Source organism: Aptenodytes forsteri, unplaced genomic scaffold (assembly GCF_000699145.1).
Source record: "Aptenodytes forsteri isolate BGI_AS27 unplaced genomic scaffold, ASM69914v1 Scaffold92, whole genome shotgun sequence".
In the NCBI taxonomy this organism is placed as follows: Eukaryota; Metazoa; Chordata; class Aves; order Sphenisciformes; family Spheniscidae; genus Aptenodytes; species Aptenodytes forsteri.
In genome coordinates, this window is record NW_008794581.1 from 1,991,990 (window position 1) to 2,018,012 (window position 26,023).

Genomic DNA, 26,023 nt, shown 5'->3' on the forward strand with positions numbered 1-26,023 from the left:
TGTAAACCTCCCCATGATCAAAAAAGCCAAAATTCCGCCGACGGCACCAGCCCCTGAGCCACGTGTTGATCAGGTGTGTTTTCCTGTTCCTTTCAGTATCCTTCCCTGCCACTGTAGGGATAGAGGAAAACACTACCTGTGCTCCTGATCCTTCAACCAGTCGCCCCAGTGCCCTGAAGTCCCTTTTGATCGCTGCAGGACTTCTCTCTGCAACCTCATCACTGCCAGCCTGTATAACCAACAGCGGGTAGTAGTCAGAAGGCCGCACCAGACCAGGGAGCTTCCTAGTAATGTCTCTGACTCAGGCCCCAGGGAGGCAGCAGACTTCCCTATGGGATGGGTCTGGTCGGCATATAGGGCCCTCTGTTCCCCTCAACTTGTTGAGGGTATACTCTTCCCCGTTATCCAGATCGTTTATGAAGTGATATTGCTGCCTCAAAACACATCGAAGATCACCATCAAATGAGAAGTAAGACTACATCTCAAAGATAGATTGCGAGAATTTTTTTTAAGAGTACAAATATGGAAGTCCTGATCCTTCTTTACTAATCTTCATATTTTATTGTTTCATCCTAGTACAACTATTTAGAAACAGGATTTATTTAATTAACTTGTAAGGGGAACTTGGTGCAGTTAAAATACCAGCCATGTAAATTAGTACCTAAGCAAGTGGGACTGAAGAATAGGGTGTAGCGACCAGTAGCAGAGAGATTCGGACTCAAGCTTTGAGGTGGGTCAAGAGTGATCCTTCTACTGCTTGGAGAATATGATGCAAAGAGGCAAATTTAATTTGTGTTACTATTAAAAAAAATTTAAAAAATTCTTATTATTTTATTTACATAGTTATTTTTTATTCTCACTGTTACCATCTGAAGGATTATTGAGTTAAAGTAGTTACACTACTATTTTTTTTACCAGTAAATATATTGTATTCAAAAATGTATTTTTAATTAGAAGGAGATAATACAGTGATTTATAGAGAAAATTTAAAATTTAAATACTGTCTAATGTCCACTATTTTAATTTCTATCACAACAGCTTCAGAATAGGAGAAAAAATTTCTAGTTTCTGAATCATATTGCAATGGACTGGCTGTTATAAGAGCCTGATTAATTTACACTGAGAATCATAATTATTATGTTAATATTTGCATTGTGCAGTAAATTTTTATCATTCACGTTTATAGAGACCCTTTCATTTGAATGCATTTCAGATTTCTGAACAGTGCTAACTGGCTTAGATACATAGGAAGACAAGTAAACCTGCCATAAAATGGACTCTTCTGTTGCTTATAAAATAGTAATATTTATTAACACCTCTGATTTCTGTCAAACAAATTCTTTTCTTTTTCAGTCTAAAAATGATTTTAATCTGTATTTCAAATACTTTGTCTGATGAAGCTTGCAATTTCAGCAGGTACTTACACATTGATAACAATGTTTAATGTGCTATCTAAATTCTGGGTATATTTAAGATTAGTTGTCATTATTATTTTGAACCTGCTGATGAAAAATGTGAGAAACAGCAAAGAATTCTGTTTCTTCTATAATTCTTTCTGAGATGAATTTCACTTACATCTACCCTTATTCCAAGTAAAAAGATACTTTACAGTTTTGTGATTGGTAATGCAAAGTAATGAAAATTTAAATGAAAGCAGTTTTTATTTCTTCATGCTTGGAGACTGGTAAAAATCAGAGCCAGACTTGATATCTGTTCTCATTCTCAGCCTTAACACAATGCTTTTGTCAAGGCTACAAGTAAGCAGAGGTGATACAGCTCTCTAAGAAGTTTATTAATTTTTTTCTTGATGTCTTAATAACATGTCTCAGTACAGCTGCTTAGTACAGTATAACTGAGTCTACAGCTCTTACCAAAACGATTTTGTTTAAATTTTTTCCGCTGTTTTTAATGTGTGTTTATAAGGAGGTAGCTGATGGATTGATTATGAAGCATAGTTTGATGTGATTCTGATTGTTCAGTTTTATGGAAACTGTTATGTAACACTTACCTTTGTTTAAATTACTTCAGTTACTTCATGCCAGCCTAAGATTGCAAAATAGACACTTCAACTGTAAAGCAATAAAGCAATTTTCAGAATCAGAGCCACAAGATAAAGCAGGGAACCACCTCCTAGTCTCTTGCATGATTATGTTTGCAATATAAGAATATAAGCATTTACTTTTATGTTGATATTTGGAAGAAATTAACCCTTTTCCGTCATTATTATTTTAGCCGTGTCCTTCAGGGGCCCGTGATTTTCGAGAAAAGCAATGTGCGGATTTTGACAATATGCCTTTCCGGGGAAAGTATTATAACTGGAAACCCTACACTGGAGGTAATGGTTAGCTTTGCAAAAATGTTATGTGTAAAGTCTTCAAAATTATGTAAATGTTATATAGAGACTAATGTTGTAAATACAATGTTTTGATTAAAATATAATGAGCTAAGTTTGCTAAGCTTGTACTTTTGTCAATTGCTGAAAATGTTGCAGAATAGCCATCTCTATTCTGGTGGAGTTTTGTTTTACTGTGAAGGGGAGTGAGCATCGTTGTAGGGATTCCACTTTAAAAATATGGAGCCCTTCTCCACTTGCAGTTGCAATAGAATTAGAGATTCCGTAGGTGATCTGTAAGTTCTTTTCATGCTACAGTGATGAGTTCAGTATAAAAAAAATCTCACAATAAGTTTTCCTTTCTTAAGGTCAGAATATGAGGAAAAGGAGAAAGGAGTAAAAGCATTTATAAGAGTCTCTAATGACTACTTCAATAATTGAATTATAAATAATTGTACTATGCAATAAAAGGGTATTTTGCAGCAGGGAAGAGGGTTGTAATTTCTTTTTCTCTTCAAGACAGTTTAATCAAGTTTAGTTATGTTTCTGTTGTTGTTCAAAGTTCGTAGGTTGCCCTTTTATTATTTTGTTTTTTCCTGTTCTAAACTCTGAGTGAATAGGTCCTTTTTACCCCTTGTGTTTTTGTATTTTATTGACTTGAATGGTTTTACTCTTAGTTTTTTAGATAAAAGCCTAAAAAGGATCATTGTGATCACGCGGTCTGAGCTGTACTGTAATTCAATAGGACTAAATTCCTAATTGAAATAGTCTGATGTTGGTTTTGAAATTTACCCTGATATACTTCTAGCACTACATTCTTTTGTTACTCTTGTTTTTCAAATGGTGAAGTGGTATCCTTATTGTTTTAAATTGTTCAATAATCATTAGGGTTGTGTTAACATAATGGAATCATTATGGAGCCAGCCAACCTTGCCATATCTTACTATGCAAAATAATCTTTTTTGCAAGAAAGAAGAGTCAAGTACAGAAATCAATAAAGGGAGGTTAAATAAAGTGTATACATTATATGTGTCAGGTATGAGATAAAATTAATAAATTTCAGCTCTGTTTATGCATATATATTTTTAACTAATTGTTAACTTTTCAAGATTTCTGTTGGGTTTTTTTTCATTCGTTTTTGTTGTCCAGGTGGGGTTAAACCATGTGCATTAAACTGCTTGGCTGAAGGTTATAATTTTTACACTGAACGTGCTCCTGCAGTAATAGATGGGACTCAGTGCAATGCTGATTCACTGGATATCTGTATCAATGGAGAATGCAAGGTTACAAATGTTTTATAAAGTACTTGTGGATTACTTTGTTGTGTCTACTATCTCCTACATTTAATTACGGTACTTGTTTGTTACTTATATGAAATGGGAGTGTTGACAGGTCAAGTTGTTAATGAAAGAGTAAGATTGAGACAAAAAGATAAAAAGGGTATTGCATAAATTAGAATTTCAGTAGCTTCTCACAGGCATTCGTAGAATCCTTCATTTTGTCTTCTTTTTTCTTGCTTTATGATTTCTGTGGAAGAATCGGTGGAAAGGGCAACAGGAGATGAACAGATTCCTTGCAATGTTACAAGGCCTGTTCCATCATTCCAATTAGAACACCACTGTGGCTTGAAAACAGTAAATGTGAACATATTAATCTGTTTCTTTCTAACTAGTTCATCTTGTTGCAAACAATTCTGCTGTTAATGTAATTGAAACAGAAAGTTGTCAGTATCGCCCTTGTAGTTCTAGGAAAAAGTGTATAATGATGCAAGTATTTGCCATTTACTAAAAATCTGATTATCTTGTAAGATTCCTATAGAACTGCATTACATGAATTTGAATAGAATTGGAGGTTTGTGCTATCGTTTTGGTTATATACATCCCACTGCTGCTTCAGTTTAGCAAGGCGTTTAATTATGTATTTAAGTCTAGACATCTGAACAGTGCTGGTGACTCTAAAAATTATTTGAATTCACTGAAACCAACAACATAACTAAAGTTTAACCCAATGCTTAAGTTTTTTGCTAAATTGAGGGCTGAAGATGTATGTTTATTGAGTAACATGATAAGATCAAAAGCATTTGCCATGTATTAGTAAACTAACAAAAAAAAAAGGGCAAAAGAAATAACCTGTGGAATTCTGGTTTACTTTATACATAAGAAGATTTTAGTAGTTTTGAGAACTCTTTTAAAACTAATAATCAGACTAAATCTCAAGTTGAGAACGAGCTATGTAATAAAGTTGGGCCTCTGTCGTCTTGGTGAATCAGAAAGTCGAAATGTAAACGGTTAGAATAATACTACTGTCAATTATTTTAACTTTGAGTATTTTAACTTCTCTTATGACCTATATGTTACCTGTTTACAAGATGGTAGATAATATTGCTAGACAGTAAACAAAGTTATGTAGCTGCCTTCTTTTTTGTATAAATCCTGGAAAAAATTGGTAAGGTGTTCATTCTGTTTACATCCTACTTGTTCATTCTCTCTTTTTTCTTTTTTAAGGATCCAGCTGTCTCTATTTCCATTAGCTTTGTAATAGGGTTGAATCAATAAGTTATAAGGAGTTAATCACTGTTCATTGTACATACATTTCTCAAGTAGATAATCAGAAATGTAATGTACCTTTTATGATCAGTTATAGACACCTCTTTTTTCCAAAGGCTTTTGAATCCTATCTAATACAACATGTAATTCAGCCTTTCACTAAGTTTCATTCTGCATTCATTCTTACAGTGAAGTCATTTAAACTTTACATTGAAACTTAGGAAAATAATTGCAAGTTTTGCCTGGAGGATGTGGAAATATGGTCTATGAAGCTATAAATGCCTTTGGGAACAATAACACTATTTATGCTACATAAATGTTTAAGGAACACACAGCAAATGTTTACCTTAACAAAGCAATATAGATTGAACACAGCTGTTGTAATATTAAATAAAAACATCACTAATCATTTATTGATAACTGTAATAATTACATTGTTTGTAAAACGCTGTGATATCCCTTCCTGAAAGTCACAGTAGAAATACAAAGTACTTACTAATGAAGATTTCATAACAACCCAAAATGTGGATTGTTCTCCTTTTTTGTTTTCTTTCTCTGGTAAGTGAAAACCCACTTACGGTAACAGCTATCAAAAGCAGAGTAGATAAGAAGAAGAACTGAATATCTCAAACTTGAGAGAAACACTTCAAAAAAAACTATGAAGATAGTGGTGCAAGACCATCATCCTGTTAAAATATTTGTTCTTATCTGTTCTCAGCATGTAGGTTGTGATAATATTTTGGGGTCTGATGCTAAGGAAGATAGATGCCGTGTTTGTGGAGGAGATGGGAGTACATGTGAAGCCATTGAAGGTTTCTTCAATGATTCATTGCCCAGAGGAGGTATGCACATACATGTCCATTCTATTGCACAATGCATTTAGATGACGCTTTAGCAAATAACAATGCTGCATTGATTTCCAGCATGGCATTGCTGCTGGTCATTCACTTTGACTCCTTTGGCCTCCTTGTTTCTTTTTTCTGTATTAGTTTGGATTTATGTCAAATACAACAATATGTTTCATTACTGAATAATTAGTTCTCATGGTCTTTAATGCACTTAAAATGAAGTGTGTGTGGGGTATTATTATTTAGCTATGGAGGTATAGTAAGAGTACTGTTGTGTATGATAGAATCTGGTATTAAGTCATACATGAAATTTTAGAATAGAAAGAATCCAGAAATGTTTCTTAAGTTCATCTTATTAAGAACTCAGGAAATGTATATGGGCAATTAGTTTAAAGCATAGCTCAAAAAAAGACAATATTAGTGTTGCAATCTTAGTGTTAACAGTTTTGGGCTCCTGAATTCAGGAGAAGGGTTGATGCACTGGAGTGAGTTCAGTTCAGTGAAGAACCACTATGATTATTGGGGTCTGGAACGCTTGCCCCTGTGAGGAGAGGCTGGGAGAACTGGCCTTAGCCTGGAGAAGAGGAGGTTTGTGGGGACCTAGTATCAGCCTTCCAACACCTATGAGGAGGTTATGGAGAAGACAGAACCAGGCTCCTCACAGTGATGGGTACATGGTGAGAGAAGAGACAATGGCTATAAATTGAAACAAGACAGGTGCTGACCGAATGGAAGGAAAAACTTTTTTCCTGGGAGGCCAGTCCAGCAGTGGATCAGGTTGCCCAGAAAGGTTGTACAGTTTCCACCCTTGGAGTTTTTCACGACCCAGCAGGATAAAGTGCTGAGTAACTTGGTCTGATCTCCTAGCTGACCCTGCCTGTAGCAGGAAGTTGGACTAAATAGACTGTCTGAGGTCCTCTCCAACCTGAATTATCCTGTGATCCTAAGGTCATTTTGTACGTTAATTACATGTGGTACACTGTTGAAAAGACTCTCTTAGCACTTCAAAAAAGGAATTCCTGACTACATGGTAAGTTCTTGCTATCACTTTCAAATTTTTGTATGAAATTTTAAAGAGTTTTCCTTTGTATCGCATGAAAGAAAATGTTCAAGTACATTTGAATCCCTTATCTCATACTAATTTTTAGTAGTAAATAATTTATTAATGGTTAGTTCCATGACTAATATTGATTAACGTAAACAACAACAAATAAAATTTACCTTTGTCTTATAGGCTATATGGAAGTGATTCAAATTCCAAGAGGTTCTGTGCACATTGAAATAAGAGAAGTGGCAATGTCAAAGAACTACATTGGTAAGAGCATGGTTTAAATAGCAGACTGTTATTAAGTTGGAGTTTATGTTGTGATTTGAAGGTATATTTTCTGGTTTGGCCAAACCATGCACATGGTACAAGCAGCAGGGGGAATTGTTAGCTGTTAATATTAGGTTGTGATCAGACAGCTGCAGCAGTTGGTTAGGATGTATTCTCTTGAACGGATCTAATGAAATACATCATGTGATTCCTCCTTGTCCACTCAGTGCAAAATCAGGTCAACTTCACTATAGTTACAGTGTCAGACTTGAGCTGAAGTGGATGAGGAACACTCAAATGATCTACTGTCCCCCTCTAAGGTAGTGTCTTCTATTTGGGAAGTCTCTGATCTTGGGGGATTACACTTTTTTAAAACACAGTTTTATTCTTGGAATGATTATTCATCCAACAGCCATAGTTACTTAAATGCTAACAATACTGTCTCCTTATCTTAAGGCAATTTAATGTATTAATTCCACAGTGTTTCTGTGTTGCTGTGTTGTATGGACTAGGTGCCATCCCTGTTTTATAGGTAAGGAAAATGAGGTGCAGAAAAACTAGGTGCTTAATTGAGATCATTCAGGAAGCCTGTTGTAAAGCACAGAATTAAATTCAAATTTGCAGATTATTATTCCTTTCTTTTAAAGACTGTTAAATTTGCTTTCTGTTTTTTTAATACTGATATGTACAAATCTGGCTTCGTCAAAGTCAAGACAAAATGCATTTCTGGAAGTCTCTGTACCCTGATTTGCATAGCAGTCAGTTCACAGTAGCGCAAGAACAACCATTTCTTAGTCAAAAATAGATTAGAGAGCTGATTAGTTGTACAGCAAACTAAGAGATTAACACAACCAAAAGTTACTACCTGTTTAGGCTGAACAGCAGCTGATGAGGCTACTTTTGTCAGTCTGTACTCCAGGTAGTTGATATATATAACACTAACATGTTGGAAAGACTTATGATGCCTGTAAGTGTGAGTTAGAACAGCAATTATCCTCCTAGCTACATGAATTCCTGAATTGATTATATTGATAATAATGGTACCTTTTACTGTTGGATGCCTACTTTTCTTTCTGCCTGCCCCCACCCTTCTGTAATTCAGCAGATAATCAATCTCCCTCCATTCTGCAGCAATAATAACACCACTACTCCAGCAGTACAGTACTTACTATTGTTTCAGCATCACACTCCCCGTGGCCCCTCCCCCATGTCAAAATATACTGCACGTAAGGTTGCTCATATATACTATACTGACATTTCAAACAGGTGGTGGGAGAGAGGCATACAATGCATCCTATCATGGTCATTTTCTGCTAAGAACTATTCCATGGGCAACTGAAAACCAGAACAAAGACAGTAACTCTTGGCTACTACAAATAGGTTTGTTATTCCTCTATTTTATAAGCAGAGGGAAATGATGTAGAAAAGCATTTAGATTGGCACCATCTGTATAAAATGAATGAAAAATGTAAATTTTTTGGCTTAAATAAAAAAATACAGACAACTTCATTGGTATGTAATCTGGCCACAGATCTAAAAATGTAAAGTGGTACATAAACACTTTTTTTATGTGCTTGTCACAATTTCAAGGGGTTCCTGAGTTTCAGGCTCTCTCCTCACTACCTTGCTTCATGCCACAGAAGCCCTGACTACACAAATGGGTGATTCCTCTCCTTCACTAGTTTCTTGTGTTTCCAACTTTCAAAGGTGCCATTATATCCTAATGAAAGATAATCTTACTAAGTCGCAAGGTCCATTTCATTTTGTGATGGGATGTTTTGTTCTGTGAGTGTGAACCAGATCACTATTTTAGGATCACCAGTTTCTGGGGAAAGGAAGGTTCCTAATAAGTCTGCTCCCTTAAAATAACTATACTAGCACAATGGTAGTTAAAAATGTGTTTTTATGTTAAAATACATACCTCAAGGGTATTGTTTTATGGCTATTTCTTTAGTGGCAGCGTCAACTTCACAGCTCCTTCCCTGTCTTTATGGAGTTCCCTCTGTTGTTCCAGGACAGCTGTTTGTGTGGCCACACCATGAACCAGATTCAGCTGAAAATAACCATTTGCAGATATTACTATATTTTGTTTTATGTGCACTGCTGCCAAATATGTGACCACAGTCTAAGAAATCAATTTCTCCATTTGGAAGTATACAAAAAAAGGAAAAAAAACCCCTCTTCCTCTGTAGCTGTCGCAGCGGCTTCAAAGTTTTGTCTTTGTTCATTTTGGTTAGTACGCTTTCAAACTAACTTTCAACAAACATCCCATGGTTCCTTAAACTAAGATCCAGTTCTTTTGTAAGCCATGGCCTCAAATTTAGGCTGCAGTGAGACATTTGGCAATTCAGTTAGCTCAATCAGCACCTGTTCTCCCTCCCCCTGTCTCTAGCTGATCATTTCTGCACCAGTATTGCTCCTAGTTTTGAGACAGCAAAAGCACATTTCTGCATAAATAATTCAGTATTTTAAACTGATCTGTCCAACAAATAACCCAGCAACAACAAAATTGCGTGTTTTCAGAGCTGCTGAAAAAATGTGTGTTTAGTAATGCTGTTATCTTCCCTTAAATGGCTTGATCCAGGGTGACATACTCCCTTATATTCCCCTTACGCAACAGGGTGTTGTGTGCTAATTTTCTGTGGGCTTTCTGCATTCTCAAGTTCTCATAAATGATTTGATTAGGACGTTAACTTGTTCATTCTGTCTCATATGCTAATAGCATTATGCCACTGCGTCATCATTGTCATGTAATTATATTATTGGAATGCTATTCACAACTGTGTGACCTTCACCTATGCGTGACAACTGACATTAGGTAAATTGATTTACAGAATGCAAATGCATTTTTCTTTGGCAGTCAGGTAAAAAACGAACTGCTTTGCTTCTGGATATACATTAGTTTAAGTGTATATAGCATACATACAATTGATAGCATATAATTTCAGAATTATTAATTATGTAAACGTATGAGAACGTGTGTTCTCTTGTGCTTATTTATATGTCTCATTTGTTGTTCATATGTCTCAAATAATATAAATAAAGAATTCCCTTCATAATTTGCTCATAGTAGATACTAGACATACTGACAAGAAAATGTTTGGGATTGAGTGGCACAGTAAGAGAGACTTTAATATGTCTCGGTAGCTTTGGGAGACCCTGCGACCTTCTTTTAATTAAACTAGATTTTGTAAAAGCAGGGTGGATAGAAATTTTGGCTATGTGGAAATAGGACCACTGAAAAAACAAAATACTGATGTTCAGCTGTAACATAGTTATTTCTTTTTCCCACGTAACTTCGACAAATAGTGAAGTACTGTTCCTTTCTTTTAGTACAGTACTGCTTGCGATTTGTCTTGTTCTATGCTCACTTTTTTTACCATCTCCTTCTTGTGCTACAAAACCTATATAGACAGTAAGGAATCTGAATTACTTTGAGAATTCCAGATAAGTGAATGTGTCAGAGCTAGTTTCTTCACTCAAAGCACATGAGTGTTTCAAATCTGTGAAGTATACCTGCACGTTGAAGATTATTGCAGAGGCAGTATTGTCAAACTGCGTGAGGGATATTTTGACCAGGGCTAAAGAAAAGGCTTTATATTGCTTGAAAAAATAGTGATATTGAGCTGAAGCTCACATACTTCTAACAGATTAGTAGATTAATTTGCAATGGCTTCTCCATTATAAATGATGCTTCCAATTTTTAGGTGGCTTGTATTTTTTTTTAAGCTTTAAAATCTGAAGAGGATGACTACTATATTAATGGTGCCTGGACTATTGACTGGCCAAGAAAGTTTGATGTTGCTGGAACAGCTTTCCATTACAAGAGGCCAACAGATGAACCAGAGTCTTTGGAAGCACTAGGCCCTACTTCAGAAAATCTCATAGTCATGGTAAAGTTATAATTAATATATCTCTGAAATTTAAAATACATATTTGTGTTCTGAGAAAAGACAAGGCCATGAATGAAATCAAAGTAAGTTGTGTTTTCAAAGAGTATACAGCTTGCCAAGCTGGGACTTTGCATTTGTGTTTTAACACAGCTTTCTTACCTTTCAAAACTGACTGGCAAACGTTGTGATGAAACAGGGATAAAGTCAGAAGAGCCCCAGGAAATCTCACAGAAAATGCCCCATCTCTGTTACACGTGGTTCGGAATAATCGCAGCTGAAATTGTAAATGGGGTGTATGTTGTATCTCTGCATACTGCTAATACATGGAAGCGTTGAGATACAGCATGACAGTTCCTGACAGTTCTGTAGATGTCAGTGGTTTTAAGCCTGGCCTGAGTGTGAAGTATACTCTTACCACAGCAGAAGTATCTTGATTTGACCCGTGTTAAAGTATGTTGCTGTGACATACATTGCTCTGAACAGATTATACAAAATACGAGAATGTAACAGAAGATGTGACCAGGATCCTGATACCCTGTCTCTGACAGCGGGCAATAGTGAGCCTACTGTTGCGCTACTATGTTGAGGAGGAGTATAAGAACAAGGTAATACTTGCCCAGTATATTCTGTCAGCTGCCAGATTTGCAGTTCAGGGATTGCTTGAGCCAGACGGAATATTTTTGTGTATGGAATAATTGTTGCCTGGACGTTCACATTTTAGGCAGCATTTTCAAACACCTGAATCCTGGTTTTTCTGCTGTAGGTGTGGATGAGCTAGAGACTCCATACAGAATGAGTTACACAATGGTTATAGTGCCTTTTCTCATTCAGTCAGTGCCACTGACTTCCTTACTGAAAGTTCTCTGCTCTTTTGTCCAATGGAGATAGGCAGATATGCCTCTGCAGAATATCACAGAAGGTAGAAGGGGATGAGAAGTAGCTCTAAGATGTGTCAGATTGCTGCATCTAACATTATATATATTATTAGCAACAGAAGAAAAAAGTTTGATAGAGAGTCAAAGGCTAGTGTTGGACAGGTGGTATGTGGAAGGGCAGTTCAGCAGTGAGGGTAGACAAAAACTCATGGTGATTGTTGCACTTCCATCTGTATCACCTGCAGTGATATGGCTGCAGCAAGAGTTTTGATACTCCTTTAAAGGAATCACAGGTGTGATTCCACCAAGCTAATGCTGTTGGCTATTGCATTAGGGGAAAGCAATGACCTCAGCAAGAGTCTGTTGCTGATACTATTATTAACTATTATTATAGTCACTAGAAGTGCAAACAAGGGCAGAGCTAGGTTCATAACTGCTATGTGGGTAGCTCCTCAGAAGATTTCAGTGAGGACTGCTGCATGTTCGCACGGTAATGTCCTAAACCAACTTTGACCCCACGTAATTATTCAGCTGTCAAGTTAATTTCCATTAAGACATTAAGACATTAAGAAAACTGGCTTTTTAGAACAATTATGTCAAGAATAAAGAACTGACAGAAGTTATAAAGTTGTGTTAAGGGGGAGAAAAAGACAAAGTTCACCTTAGACAATAATACTTTTCTTTTGTATATGTTTTAAAAGTTAGTCCAGATTTTTTGGGGAATACCTAAAAGAACTACTATGGCTTCCTTTGTTACTTTTTTCCCTTCTATGGGACATAACACATACCTAGATTAAATGTCACTGTAGTTGCCCTCTGCTTGCCTGTTTTAATGGTATAACCAGTTGTTTTCAACTACAGATTCTGCTACAGGAACAAAATTTGGGTATAAGGTATAAATTCAATGTTCCCATCTCTCGTACTGGCAGTGGAGACAATGAAGTTGGCTTTGCATGGAATCATCTGCCTTGGTCAGAATGTTCTGCCACTTGTGCTGGAGGTAAGACACCAGGCAGTCAAGCTACAGGGTAAACTGAATTGCAAGATACACTTTACTACATACTTATCTAGGTAACTAATTGAAGACATTTCTTTCAGACATGCCTCAAACCTTAATTTTAGTGAAAGAACATTTATTTTATCACAACAGATTTTGTTTTGAAGTACATTTAATATGTTCAGATGTTTTTATTAAATACAATGTGTCTTGGCACAGTGTGTCTCTCTCTGCTGATGCTTCTTCTGAGATTCTCTTGAAGCTGGTATGTTTGGTTTTCACAGAAGCTTTCTTGATAAAGGACATCAGAAGTTTTAAGTAAGGAGGTTAAAAACCAGAAGGCAAATAAGGCAACTGTAAATAAAGGGATGTGTCTTTGTGTGTTTGTAGGTATGCTTCACATGATCCTAGTCAGCCCTCCTATCCTCCAGCCACCAAAGTTTAGAATCATAGAATCATAGAATCATTGAGGTTGGAAAAGACCTCTAAGATCATCGAGTCCAACCATCGACCCAACATCACCATGCCCACTAAACCATGTCCCTAAGTGCCTCATCTACATAGGGCATTAGGATGCATACTGGCAGCTCCTCTGTAGCAGATGATAACAACTGGATTATACTTCCCAGCCCATAGCAGTATCTGAGAATTGTTGCCCTTTGGCAGCGGTGGGGGATTTGTAGGTTGTCCCATCTGATTCATCATGGGTGCCTTTTGCCCACAATTTACTATATTCCTAATCCTCCCTCTAGTGGCCACCAATGCAATTCTTTACCTCTGGCTGGGAGAGCAGGACAGTTGGCTTCCTTCGAAGCCAACGCCATTGCTGCTGCAAGGACTGGTGAGTAGAAGTGCTGGTGTGAATAGTTATCTTTCTTCTCTCTGGAGACTGAATGTATCATCTCCCCAACATACTTCAGTTTCAGAAGATATCAGAGAGCGCTTTAAATCCACCTCAGAATTTCAGTTTCGTATCGCACTGTGTGCTGCCCATACAAGAGGAAGACACCATATTTTTTAAAGAACCTTTGGACCAAATATTTGTCCTTTTGTTTTCCTGGCTACTGGAGGTATTCATGTTTAGAACCATCTTGACTCATCTTTCTGCTGGAACCTGCTGTGGCTGGGATTTGTTTTTTTTTTGTTTAATACAGCTGTTTGCTTAGCCATATGTAATACACAAAGAACAGCGCAAATTCTCTTCTGTGCCTCTAAATAGAGAAAGTCTTGAAACAAAATAAGAGGAGGGTGCCAACTTTCTCCAATATCTTTATTGTTTATTTGTTGGTTTCCTGGGTGGCAGATTGCTTTTTTAACTACTATTTTAGTCATGGTGAGTCTGGTAGGAAAAGGAACATTTTAAAGAAGTATAAAGAGGGGAAGTGCCTAGCTTATAGCAAAAGACAGTTCCAAGTATCAGAACCTTACAAGTACTACCAAGTCCTATTTTTATGATGGCAATGAGTTAATGATCTTTTTGATGTCATGGGAAAACTCCCATTGATTTAGGTAGAGACAGGTTTAGCCATGGATCTTCTGTCATGCAGGTCATTGTCATTTCACAGGTAAGACAATATACAATGGAAAAAATAATTGGCTCTGAAGGAGTAGGCACGTGTCTAGATTAAAATATTTTGACTTAATTAATTAACTTTCAAGGGAAGATTTGTGAATCCCTGAAAACTGCATGCTTTTATTCATTTGAAACTTTTTGTTTGGGGGAAAGATTTTCTTCAGTAGCTTATGGTGGCACTTTTCTCTCCTTTCTTTCAGCTTATTATGAGGATATACTGTGGTCACTTATTTTCACTGAGCTCTGTGCTCAGGGAATAAGTATTTCATTGTAGCTATAATTCATGTTAAAAACTGTATCTGCTTTCTCCATATGAGTACCTGCTATTCCCCCCAGTTTATGAAACACCTTTCGCCATATGCCAAAAGAAGACACAATTCTAAAAAGGAGCTGAGTCAGGGAAAAAGAAAAGGGAGACAAAGATTGTAGAGACAGAGACTGTAACTGAAAAAATTGGCTAATATGAATATGAAGTGTTGAGAAAACTTCGAAATGAAACCACTGCATGGCTTTGTTTATTTCTATAGGATTCATTATGAAGTCCATTACTGAAGTTCTATTTAGTTGAACTCTGTCTTTAGAAGAGACATTTTGCTCTACATCAAAGGATAACAAAATATTAAACAGTTAAAGAATTTCTCACTGAAAGTAAAAAAAGCACACTGAGCATGTGTGGGAAATACTAGTATGGAAATTATTTTTTATTTATGAGGTTAAAAAAATTATATAGTGACTTTGGGACAGACTGTGAACAAGTTAAAGGCATCAACATTTTCCTGCCTCTTACTGTAGTTGGTGTAGCTCACCTGTAGTGCATGGACTGATCAAGATTTGATCATATGATACTCCATCTTGATCCAGAAAAGCTCTAGATGATGTAGAGCCAGATATACTTTTATATCAAAGCATAGGCTTTATAAAAAAGCTGTAGGCAAATTAAATTCCAGTCAATGCATTTAACTTCTGTCCATCTCTGAACATGTCTATATTTTAATGTTACGTCTTTTTGTCTAGGTGTATGTAACACTTAAAAAGCTGTCTTAAAAGAACATCAAATTTGCAAGTATTTAGAAGCCAGGAAATGACAGAATTAAGGATGACTATGAAATCCTAAATTGTTTTCTGTAGTTGTGGCTGTTCTGTGAAATGGGGACCAGTTGAGCAGGGACCATTCTCTGAGGCTGTGTCACAGACTAGCTCATCTCCACTCGACACTACTTAAGTCTAGTTCTCTCTAAATGAGACTGACTATATCTGCATTACATACCATTTGACCAAGCCCGTGACTCTTAAAACATAGTTATTACTTGATGTATGTTTTTTAATTCAAAGAATCTAAAAAATAAAAAGTGAGAACTGCATTACAGCCCACCAAAGTGATGTTTCTGTACTGTGAACTTGAGGATATGTGTTGAATGTCATGAAGTAGAGCACCAAGGCTAGAGCAGCATTTTGGTAGTGCAAAGTTTAAATAGTTTTGGAGTATTGTATATTGTAGAAGTCTCCGATCTTTGTTCAGTCTCTTCTTTGTAGTATTTTGAGGGCAATGCACTGCATTCAGCTGTTCCTAGAGCTGCTTGTAGGCCTTGTCTTGGAGAAGGATAACTAGAGCAGTTCAGGAGCTAAGGAGCAAACTAAGAGCAAGCTAGGAGCAACCTACAATCTTAATTAGATGGTAACGTGCTGTCTTTTCCACTGGACTTCTATATTATGTTCATCTCTGCTGTGCTGATGAGTCACATCTGAACAGTAAAAGCGCTCTAACTTTTCAAACAGGACCTCTGTTCTAGGGCCTGTCTCAGTTTTGCAGGATAGGAAGGGCATGGTAAATGGGATGATAGGGAGGGGGAGGAGGGTTTCCTGCTTACGACCACTCAGTGCGGTGCCAGAGCTCTGGATTCCATTCCTGCCTCCCTTCTATGGTTCTCATGTGATACTGAGCCACTCAAAGCATACATTAGTCTTACTTGCATTTAATTACCAGTTCATCATTATATGGGTACCTCTCTGGAATGTCTGACCTCTGAAGCATGCAGTGAATTTCATCATTGCATGAAGTGTGTGTAAAGCAAAGTATTCTGAAAACTCAGCTAGGCACCTGAAATCAATGGACTCTTTCCACAGTAGACATTATACTTCCTCTTCTCCTGTATTCTTCAGAGCGTGGTCTAGGAGATAAATGAAAGTTTGTGAAACAGTTACATGTTTAGATTGCCTCTAAAAAGCAGAAGGAAGTTAGTCTTTCTTTCATGAGAGATTGGAAACTGTGTATTTAGTAGTGTCATTCATGTTAAAGGAGAAAAGAACAAAATATTCCATAGTTTCTCTGCCAGTAAGCATCATGTTCTGTACAGTGAACCAAGCAGAAATCAAGTCTCTGAAGTCTGAGGTTTATTTTGGTACTTTCTTAAGTTTTGCTAAAAATAGGTTCTTCAGTTTTACCAGGTAGCTAAAAAGGCTTGCCTGGTAACAGGCAACTCTCTTATTTTCCTGGTTTCATGTATTCATATGTAGGATAAAAATATAATTTCATTAATTTTTAATATCTCTTAGTATCTGTTCTTAGCCTTGGAGATCCAGAATTGCAGCTTTTCTTTTTGTACACTAGAACCAGTATTTTCTATATTGAAAAACTTTTCTTTAAAATACAGATTTATAGTATCTGAGCTAGTTCTTCCTCTCTGGGAATATTATGTAAAACTGAGCTACATGTATTCTCCATATTAATTCCCCCTTTTCCTGAAAGTTCACTGATAACTGTTCTACTCTGAGTCAAGAGGTTTCAGAAGAAAAGTTTGTTACTATCTCATACAGGTCTTTATAGCTGGTGGCAGACTTGGACAAGACTACAGGAAAACAATGCCAGAGAATACCAGAATGTACAGTGCAAGTTTATCTATTCAGAGAAGAGTGGGAGAGGAGAGAACACAGGGAATTCAGAAGGGATGGATGGATGAACAGTTCACTGGAATTCAGAAAAAATTGGTGACAAAAACAGAACATTTTCTTTAAGGACTCGATTAATTTATTATTTAATAAGAAAGTCTGCGAAAGAGAAAATCAGAATATGTAGAAATAGGAAATAATAAAATGAGGGCTGGAAAGAGAAGAAGAAAGTGCTAAAATAGGAAGGGGTGATATATATCACTTACAGATCACAGAATTGTAGTTTATTTACTCTCATGCCTGTCTGTCCTTATAAGTTACCTAATAGCTTTCCAAGGGCGAGTGTATGACTTTGTCCAGATCCATAAATATTCTTAATAAGGAAGTGAACTGCTGGTGGTATTGTTTAAAAAAATCCAACAAAGGAAAAAAAAATCCTTCTGTGTGTTTTTACTTTTGTATACATTTAAAAATAAACTTCAATAAGTGCATACCCCCCTTTTTAAAATTTCTTCTATGGTTAATAAACTCTAGCAGTAAATGGCAACAAATGACAGCATTTATTATATGGAATTTACCAGGTATCCTAAGCATTGGTTTTGATTTCATTCATTCTATTAGAGTTCATCTCCAGATGAGTTAAATGTCTTAGATATTCATGTTTTTTATTAAATAGTCAGTCAGTATACTATTATAAGTAAATTGATTGCTGTCCAGTTTTCTTTGCTGCTCATCACTCTTGTAGAGTGGTGCCTACTATGTTTTTCTTTCATGTCCTCAGATGAATTATGAAACTGTCTTTAGACAAATAAAACATACTTGTCCTCATCAAGAAAAATGTAAGTTTGGCTCTGTGATGAACATCTTGTGATCTGATGAGTGAGCTCAGAAAGTATGTCTGGGTTAACCAGCATGCACTAGTTTTAGTGATGCAGGATTCACTATGTATTGGTACTGGCATCTTTATAATTAACTGTTGCAATTGCAAACCACAATTTTTGGGATTGCTTTTAAAAATAGATATAGCTTATACATGCCTGCAGTTTTAATTTAGGAATAAAATGTGCTCCATGTAATTTAAAATTTGGCTGCTGAAAGTCATGCAGACTGTTTGTAAATTGAAATCTGCAAAACATCTCAGTTCTCTGGAGATTATGGTCACTAAACCACTGGAGTTTTGTCTTCTATTAGAATTGCATTGACCAGTCATGAGGACATTTTATGTCTTTTATTATAAACTATAAATCTGTAGATTTGAAAGCAGAGTGTTCCTGTCTAACTGCTTGTAATTATTCCCCTGAGAGTTTAAATGAACTCGTTTAGCTGTGCTTTTTAGATTATTTTAAGAGAGACCATATACTCAAGGAAGAGTTGATAATTTAGAAAGATTTTTTTCAAGGCCCACAGGGCTTAACCAAGTTGTAGCTGTTGTCTTGGTGAAAACTGCACTTCTAGCTTTTTCCATTTCTTTTTCTTGTCTTAAAGTTAGAATCTGAATTTTGTTTCTGAGATTTTAATTTAAATAACACTGTAATTAGACAGCAGTGATGTAAAGTTTACATACTTTGTGGCAAGATGCTGCAGAACATTTTAAAATTGGATTAAGGTATCTCCTGGCATGGATTAAAGATTCTTCACTGTGTGAGTGAATAGTGGTGAATACTGTCTTACAGGTGATATGCTACCTGACCAATGTTCAATAAATAACACGTCTGACTTAAATTTTTTTGAAAACTGAGCACAACGATACTTTGTATTCATAGTACTTCAGAATACTTTCTTATTACATAGCTCCTCAGAAATGAATTTACTGAGGCTGCCGGTTTTTAGCCAAAGCCTAGAAGGAAATGTGTCTGATGCCAGTAGGAAATTCAGTGAAAAAATAACATGAATATCTGTGCTATCCCATAAATATATTTGCGAGAATGGTATGCATCATTAAAATGCTTAATTCTAAGGTGTGTATAAAATTTTATTTTTAAGCAGTTATATTTGAGGGAAATATCATTATGAAGGCAATATTCAGCCTATTTTATCAGCCACCAAGAGAATTAAGGCAGCTTGTGATAGAAAGGATAAATTATTATTCATCAGTCAGAGCTGAACATAAATTCTATGTCAACTAGCAGCGCCATGTTACTTGCATTGCTGTTTGGCTAGACCTTTTAAATACTATTTCTTGTCATGGTGAAGTTTGAGTAGAAAATTGCAAAAGAAATATTCCTACTCAGGTTGTCAGATCTGATTTTAATTATTCTCATCCGTTGGCAGTGTTCGCTTAGATTATAGAATTTAAAGTGAATCATCTTGTCACAGCTTCTCAGATATTTAGATCTTCCACTTACTTGTCAAGAACCAAAAGAAGAGATTATAAAGGAGACCCTAATCTGGTAAACATTTTTCTCTCTCTTTCATGCTGCAATTGATATGTCTTTTCTCTACTAAAATAGTACTAAAGGAGTAGAGAACTGAAGAAAATCATCTCTCACTCTGTGTGTCTGTATATATACTTACAGAAAAAAATATATAACAACATTGAACTACTAATTGATTTGAAATTTTGAAGAAAAGTATAAAGATCTAGAAATAAGTGACAAATGTGGCAAAGTGTAACACGATAGGTCATCCTTGACTAGCCAGATATATTTTAATATATAACTAATTTTCTAGAGCAAGGAAACGTAGTAGATTAATTGATCTAGACTTTCTTAAAGTTTTTGTTGTCACCTACACCTAAAAAAGAGTTAGAAAAGATTAGTAGACAAGAGGCATGCTTAAAATGTAAATTACCATGCCAAAAGGCAGTGAACCTAGTGGGCTTCTTAAAGACCTTTCACATGACTCACGAGACTTCCAGTTTTTCTTGTTCTGATGGCAGCATAAAAAGTAGAAAGCTCTGATGAAACTTGCTGACAGTGCAGCACTAGGAGACATATGGGGAAGACTGGGATATGTTGTAGTCATGATAAAGGCAGATTTTATTTTAGGATGTATTTATGTAATACTATTAACGACACTGGATAAGGCATTAGTAAAATCCCTCTGGAGTACTGGGCACAGTTTGTATTGTGGCTGTAATAAACTCAGGTGTGAGCAAATGCACAGAAGGGTTGGGAGGTTGACCAAAGGAATGGTGTAACAACACAGAGGCTGCAAGAGTTGACTTGGTTAACACAATAAAGTTACTTAAACTTGAAGACCATTTTGACTTTAAAAAACTAAATTGGCAATTAATGCATCTAGAATGGAAATTGGAATGCTTATAGTAGTCACAGGCGTGAAGTTCAGAGCAGAAAAATGTACCTGGGCTTAAAGTGGAGCTTGATCAGTTTGTGAAAGGGATTACATAGAGTGGTTCCCAGCAATAGAAGGGTGTTGCTTCTAGTTGTATGTTCCAAGTTCCTGTGTTCCAAGGTTATTTAATTGCCCTTATAGTGCAAGATCTCACTGAATTTCAGCTTTATATAATTTCATGTAATTCAAATATTAGGTGCTGAGAATGCTGTAAATGGAACACCTTTATGTGAAGCTCTAAAATCTTTGATACATGATGGATGAATATGTGAAAGAGAGTATCTGTATGTTAACACAATCAACCAACGGCTGTGGAGGCATGTACTTCAGGACCTTGAGGGTCCCCCATGCTGATGATTTGAGTTGTTTCTCAATTTCAGCTGGACCTAACTATATAGCAAAATGATTTTTTTTTCCAACATGTTAAAGCACATAAATTGAAAATTAGCAAAAAAATGGAGGTTGAATACTGTTCAAAAATGGTGTTTTCTTTTTAGCTTGTTCATGTAGATTTGTGTATGTAGGATACACTTGGAAAACAGTCTGGCAGCCTTCTGTGCTGTTTAGTGGTACCTGCTGTTGTCTAATGTAGCATCTAGATACATATAGAAAGAAGAGCAAATAGAAGAAGCTGATTGGTTTACCTGGCTCACCTGTAAGACATATGTCTTATATTAATCAGTATCTTTTTCATAAATAAAGCTTACTTTAAAATTATTGTGATGTTTATGGATAACCTGAGATGTCAGACGTGTGAAATGATTTACAAACTGATTTAAAGTGCTTATTTTGTGAAGGTTATGTGTAGCCGTAATCAAAAAGGAGATATCCCAGCAGCGAAGCTCTGGACTCTGGTTTTAGATACTGCAGTAGTGTGAAGACTCCAGCATTAGGCATCTTTGGTCTCAACATGGTTAATGATTTCAAGGTGAGGAGGCAGGTGATTTTGAGGGTTGATACAAAGTTCTCACCTGCTGAACAGGCACCCTGTAAGAAACAGTGTGTTGAGTGATGAATCAACTCCTCTCCTGCTTGTCAGGAACATGAACTTTAGAGTTGAGGACACATGGAACATTTTTATGTGCTTAGGATCCAGACTGCTGCATTTTCCTGAGAGTATTTGAATTAACAAGGCTCTATTTTTATGTGACGGGTAATACCCATATTTTGCAGGATGCCATGACAGTTATCTATTAAATAGCAATTCCCTATTGCAGAGTGAAGAGATTTCAGTTGGGAGTACATCTCCAGAAGAGTACTCTTAACTGTGTGCCGTAGGAAGTTCAGGAGTCTTAAGAGGGTAGGGGAAGGGAAGATTTTTTAATAAGCATTCTGGGCCACAGTGCAGCCAGGGATGCAAGATTCATGGGGCCTATGGCAGAAAGACAAGAAGGGGGTTTAATCTAAGCAGAAAATAAGACATTCATCTAGCACAGGCAGGTATGGATTTTTCATCCTTGCTCTCAAGATGGTTTAGACATTTTACATCAGACTGTAATGGAATAAAAACTGGAAATAATCTACAGACTAGAAACTTCAGTCTTGCCACCTTAGCTAAATTAACCACTAAGTCACAGAATTTACGGTGTGCTCATGGGAATTAGGAATCCCCTCAGGGTGAGAAGGGATCATACCTGCTCCTGCACCTGCAGCCTCAAGGGGGAGTGCATGCCATCCTCAAGACTCATGAAAAAGGAGGCTACCATTTTCCCCATGCCCTTTGCACATAACATCATGAAGACATTTCACATGCCTCTGTGCGTAGACTGGGAGACTTCTGTTCATAGCCAAGCAGGATGCTTTGTCGGCCAAACTTCAGGCATCTCAAGGCTAGGCTTGACTCACTGTTGGAATTAAATACCTGAATTCTGTATAGGTCACATTTTAGGAACCAAAGTAGGAGGTTTGATTCTTGTTGATAATGAATAACGAAGCAATTGCAAGGTAAGTTGTTTAGCTTGTTTAAAATGAGCAAAAGGACTACAAATATTTGATGAAAAAAATGTTGTGTTTTTAGTGGGATGTCTAGTGTCTGAAAAACATATTTATATAATTAATTTTATTACTGCATGTCTACCTCCTATAAAAAGCTTGTCTTGAAGAGAGGGCTGTAAAGTAAAGTTGGCAGATACTTGAAGCCAGGATGTTTTAATCCCTATTTAATTGTATGCATTTCACATTTTGGAAAAAGTTAAGTAATTGCTTCTGTTTTTAAGAAAGGTTCAGGGCTTTTTGCAACTTTATCATACAAATAATCCTATTATTTCAGTATTATGACTACTCATGTTCAATAAGAACTGCATATGAATTGCAGATCCACAGTCTTACGCTAGCAAACATCATACAGCTTGTTCTAAAAAGAGAGGTGGAGGCCGTGTGTGCTACTCTTTACAACAATACTCTGAGCTGCACTGTTGTCATATAAATGGTTCTTTAATGCCTGCCTTTAGATCCTGTTTTTTAAAACCAGAAAATCTACTTAATAAGCTACCTTATAATGTTGCCTTGGCAGTGATACGTCATTATGTTTTGGGAATAACAATCAATTCTAAACTGCCCTGTTGATGGTTAACAGTGAAAGAGGAGCTGGGAGTGCCAGACAAAATGAGCATTCACAGAGACAAACTGCATCATTCAGAATGAATAATACTTGTATTATTTTAATGAAAAAAATGTTTATAGGATGACACGTATAAAAATGCAACACTGTGTCCCAGTATTGCTGGTTTATTTTAAACCGGAGCACATAAACAATAATTCTGCATTGAAGTGTGACCACATTCTATTTGGTGATGTTTTCTTTGGAAATTTAAGTGTCTTTTAATAGGCGAGGAGGGTAGACAGAAAATGGATTTTGTGCAATACACAAATAAAAACAATCTGTTTAGTAAATCTATAAATATATTCCCTTTGTTTTAGAAAACAACAGCAATTTAAAATCCCCTCTTAGTGGGGTGGCCTAAAATTGAAGGAAAATGAAAGATCTATTGTGGTCAGGGGGGCATTCAGTCAATTGGAATTCACACCCCTGCAGCATTCAGCCAATTAAAGTGGGATGGTAGCATTAATAATCAATAGCTGAAATACACTTTTACTCAACAAGTAAGAATGATTAATTAATGGTGTTTCATTTCATCCCAAGGTGTGCAGAAACAAGAGGTGGTGTGTAAAAGGCTGGATGACGACTCCATTGTACAAAACAATTACTGTGACCCTGATAGTAAGCCTCCAGAAAACCAAAGAGCCTGCAACACTGAGCCTTGCCCACCTGAGTAAGTCATTAATCACTAAGATGGACATGTGTTCTGCGTAGATAAAAGAGTCTTTGTAATCTGTAATAAATCCTGTTGACTAAATGCGTATAAAATTCTGATCTAGTATTAGGGTTGTGCCTTATCAGACAGGATATTTGGTTTTGGGTTTTGGTTACGGTTTCTTGTTCCTCTGAAATCAATTGTGGAAAATATACTTTCTCCTAGAGGAGGCCTGATATGGCTGAGGAACAGTGGTGTTTAAACTACACAAAGAAGCTCAGACATTGTAAGTAAAAAGATACTAGCAAAGCAGTTTCTTAGGGTGTGTCAGAGGTGGTGAACAGTGCCCAGAGTAGAACTGGGGACCATTCTTAAGTCAACAATGACAGAAGAATCTTGAGGTGAAACTAACTTTGCCATAGTTATTTATATTACATACTAAACGTTTGCCATATTTTTAAGTATATTATATTAAAATTTGGGTTGAAGTGTTCACATGAGAAATGGCAAACATAGAAACTGCTTGGTAGGCTACATGATTTACTGATAATAGTTTTGTCAAACAACTTTCTCTCCAGGATACTCAGTATTGTAGAGTAATGCTGTGTGCCTTCAGGATTAGGTGCCTACTTGGTTATGTCTAGTTTTATTTTTAAAGATAGCTGTATGCTATATATTTGAAAGATAATTAAAAACACAGCAGCTCATTTGTTCAAAAATAAAATTTGGCAAGGATCTATAGCATAGCTTAATCTTACTACAAAAGCTGTTTAGAAACAGTTGTGATATTTTGCACTAGAAAATAATTTTAGCATATGCACAACAGCTTCTTATGTTTTGAAACAAAACTTGCGGGGAAAGAATGGAAGAGGTACAACAGTTTATTGATTCACAAGCTCTTGTTAGTTTAAGTTTGGTGATAATCTGTAGCTGTATTCTAATTGGGCATGAAAATTGTTAATGCTGATTAAATATAGATATTGCACAATAAAGAAATACTGCAGTGTCTTTTAAATGTCTCTTAGAAACTGTAAAATTGTAGCAAGAAGGACACCGGGAGGAATGAGACAAGACTATAATGCATTAAAATCCCAACAGGTCTTCATGAACCTAGTTTCTTCCTAGAGTATCAACTGTTTCCCTGGTGTGGTGACTGGTTGCAGGATGGCAGAGCAATGTCTTCCACACTTACTCCCCCTGTGTCATGTACCATACTCATTTGACATAAACAGAAGTGAAGCCATTACACTGCTCTCACCTTGAGTGTGTTTGAATGTGAATGTGCTGTCTCACAAACAGGTCTAAAGTAGGTCTAAATCATTGTCTCCACAGTCTATGTGTAAATACGTTTACCCTGCAAGGATATGCATTTGGATTCTGTTTGGATAACACTGTTTAGCATGGCTGTAAGTGCACTAACTAAACTCTCACCATGTTCCTGAGAGCAGAAGTGGGAAGTGTTCATGTTTGGTCAGTTCCTTTTTACCAAACACATCCCTATCCCTTCCTTTGTGTGGCTTAACTATTAACAAATTAGCACTTTTAAAAGTAGTGTTAACATAGGTATTCCAAACTAGTTTATTTTTATTTTTGCACTGACATTATTTAAAAAACAAAAACAAGGGAAAAAACCCAACCCACAAAGCGGGACACTTGTGGATTCTCCATCCAGTACAGCAGGAGCATTGATGAACATGGTGAAACTCAAGTCATCAAGATTCAGAAAGCGGGTAGTGTGTATTAATCAGCATCTACTTGAAGATGTCAGAGCAGTTCAGCCTACATCTGCCTCCATTCTGATGTTCCCCACAGGGTGAATACAAAGTCCCAAACTCCTAAGGAAGGGTTCTTGATTCCTGATCCTGTAAGTAGTCTAGAAGAAGGCTGTTCAAATAACAGATAGTTACCCAAAGAAGTTTGACCCTTTTGGCTGGAAGATTTATCACCCAGTAGGACTTACTCTTTACATAGACTGGCCAAATATTTCCTTTTTAATTAACACAATTCCGCTTTCCTTGTGGTGTATACCAAAACTTATGAAAATGTTAGTCTTTCTAACTGAATGCCAATTACATTATACTTGATGCCTCTGGGCAGCAGCAAAGACTATGTTTGTTCACAATATTTCATTTATATTAATTATATATATATTAAATTTTCAACCAAGACGGTTGGACTCGATGATCTTAGAGGTCTTTTCCAACCTCAAT

At 36.4% G+C, this 26,023-nt stretch overlaps 1 protein-coding gene across 1 annotated transcript in view; it reads left to right on the forward strand.

The window, feature by feature from the left end:
- The window catches only part of ADAMTS6 (ADAM metallopeptidase with thrombospondin type 1 motif 6), a 165,809-nt gene that overhangs the window by 114,774 nt on the left and 25,012 nt on the right, over positions 1-26,023 (forward strand). The window contains exons 14-20 of the mRNA XM_009272491.1: positions 2,233-2,335; positions 3,482-3,615; positions 5,597-5,720; positions 6,961-7,041; positions 10,771-10,934; positions 12,671-12,809; positions 23,702-23,831. Coding sequence (XP_009270766.1) covers positions 2,233-2,335; positions 3,482-3,615; positions 5,597-5,720; positions 6,961-7,041; positions 10,771-10,934; positions 12,671-12,809; positions 23,702-23,831 — 875 coding nt within the window. The remainder of the gene's footprint in view (positions 1-2,232; positions 2,336-3,481; positions 3,616-5,596; positions 5,721-6,960; positions 7,042-10,770; positions 10,935-12,670; positions 12,810-23,701; positions 23,832-26,023) is intronic.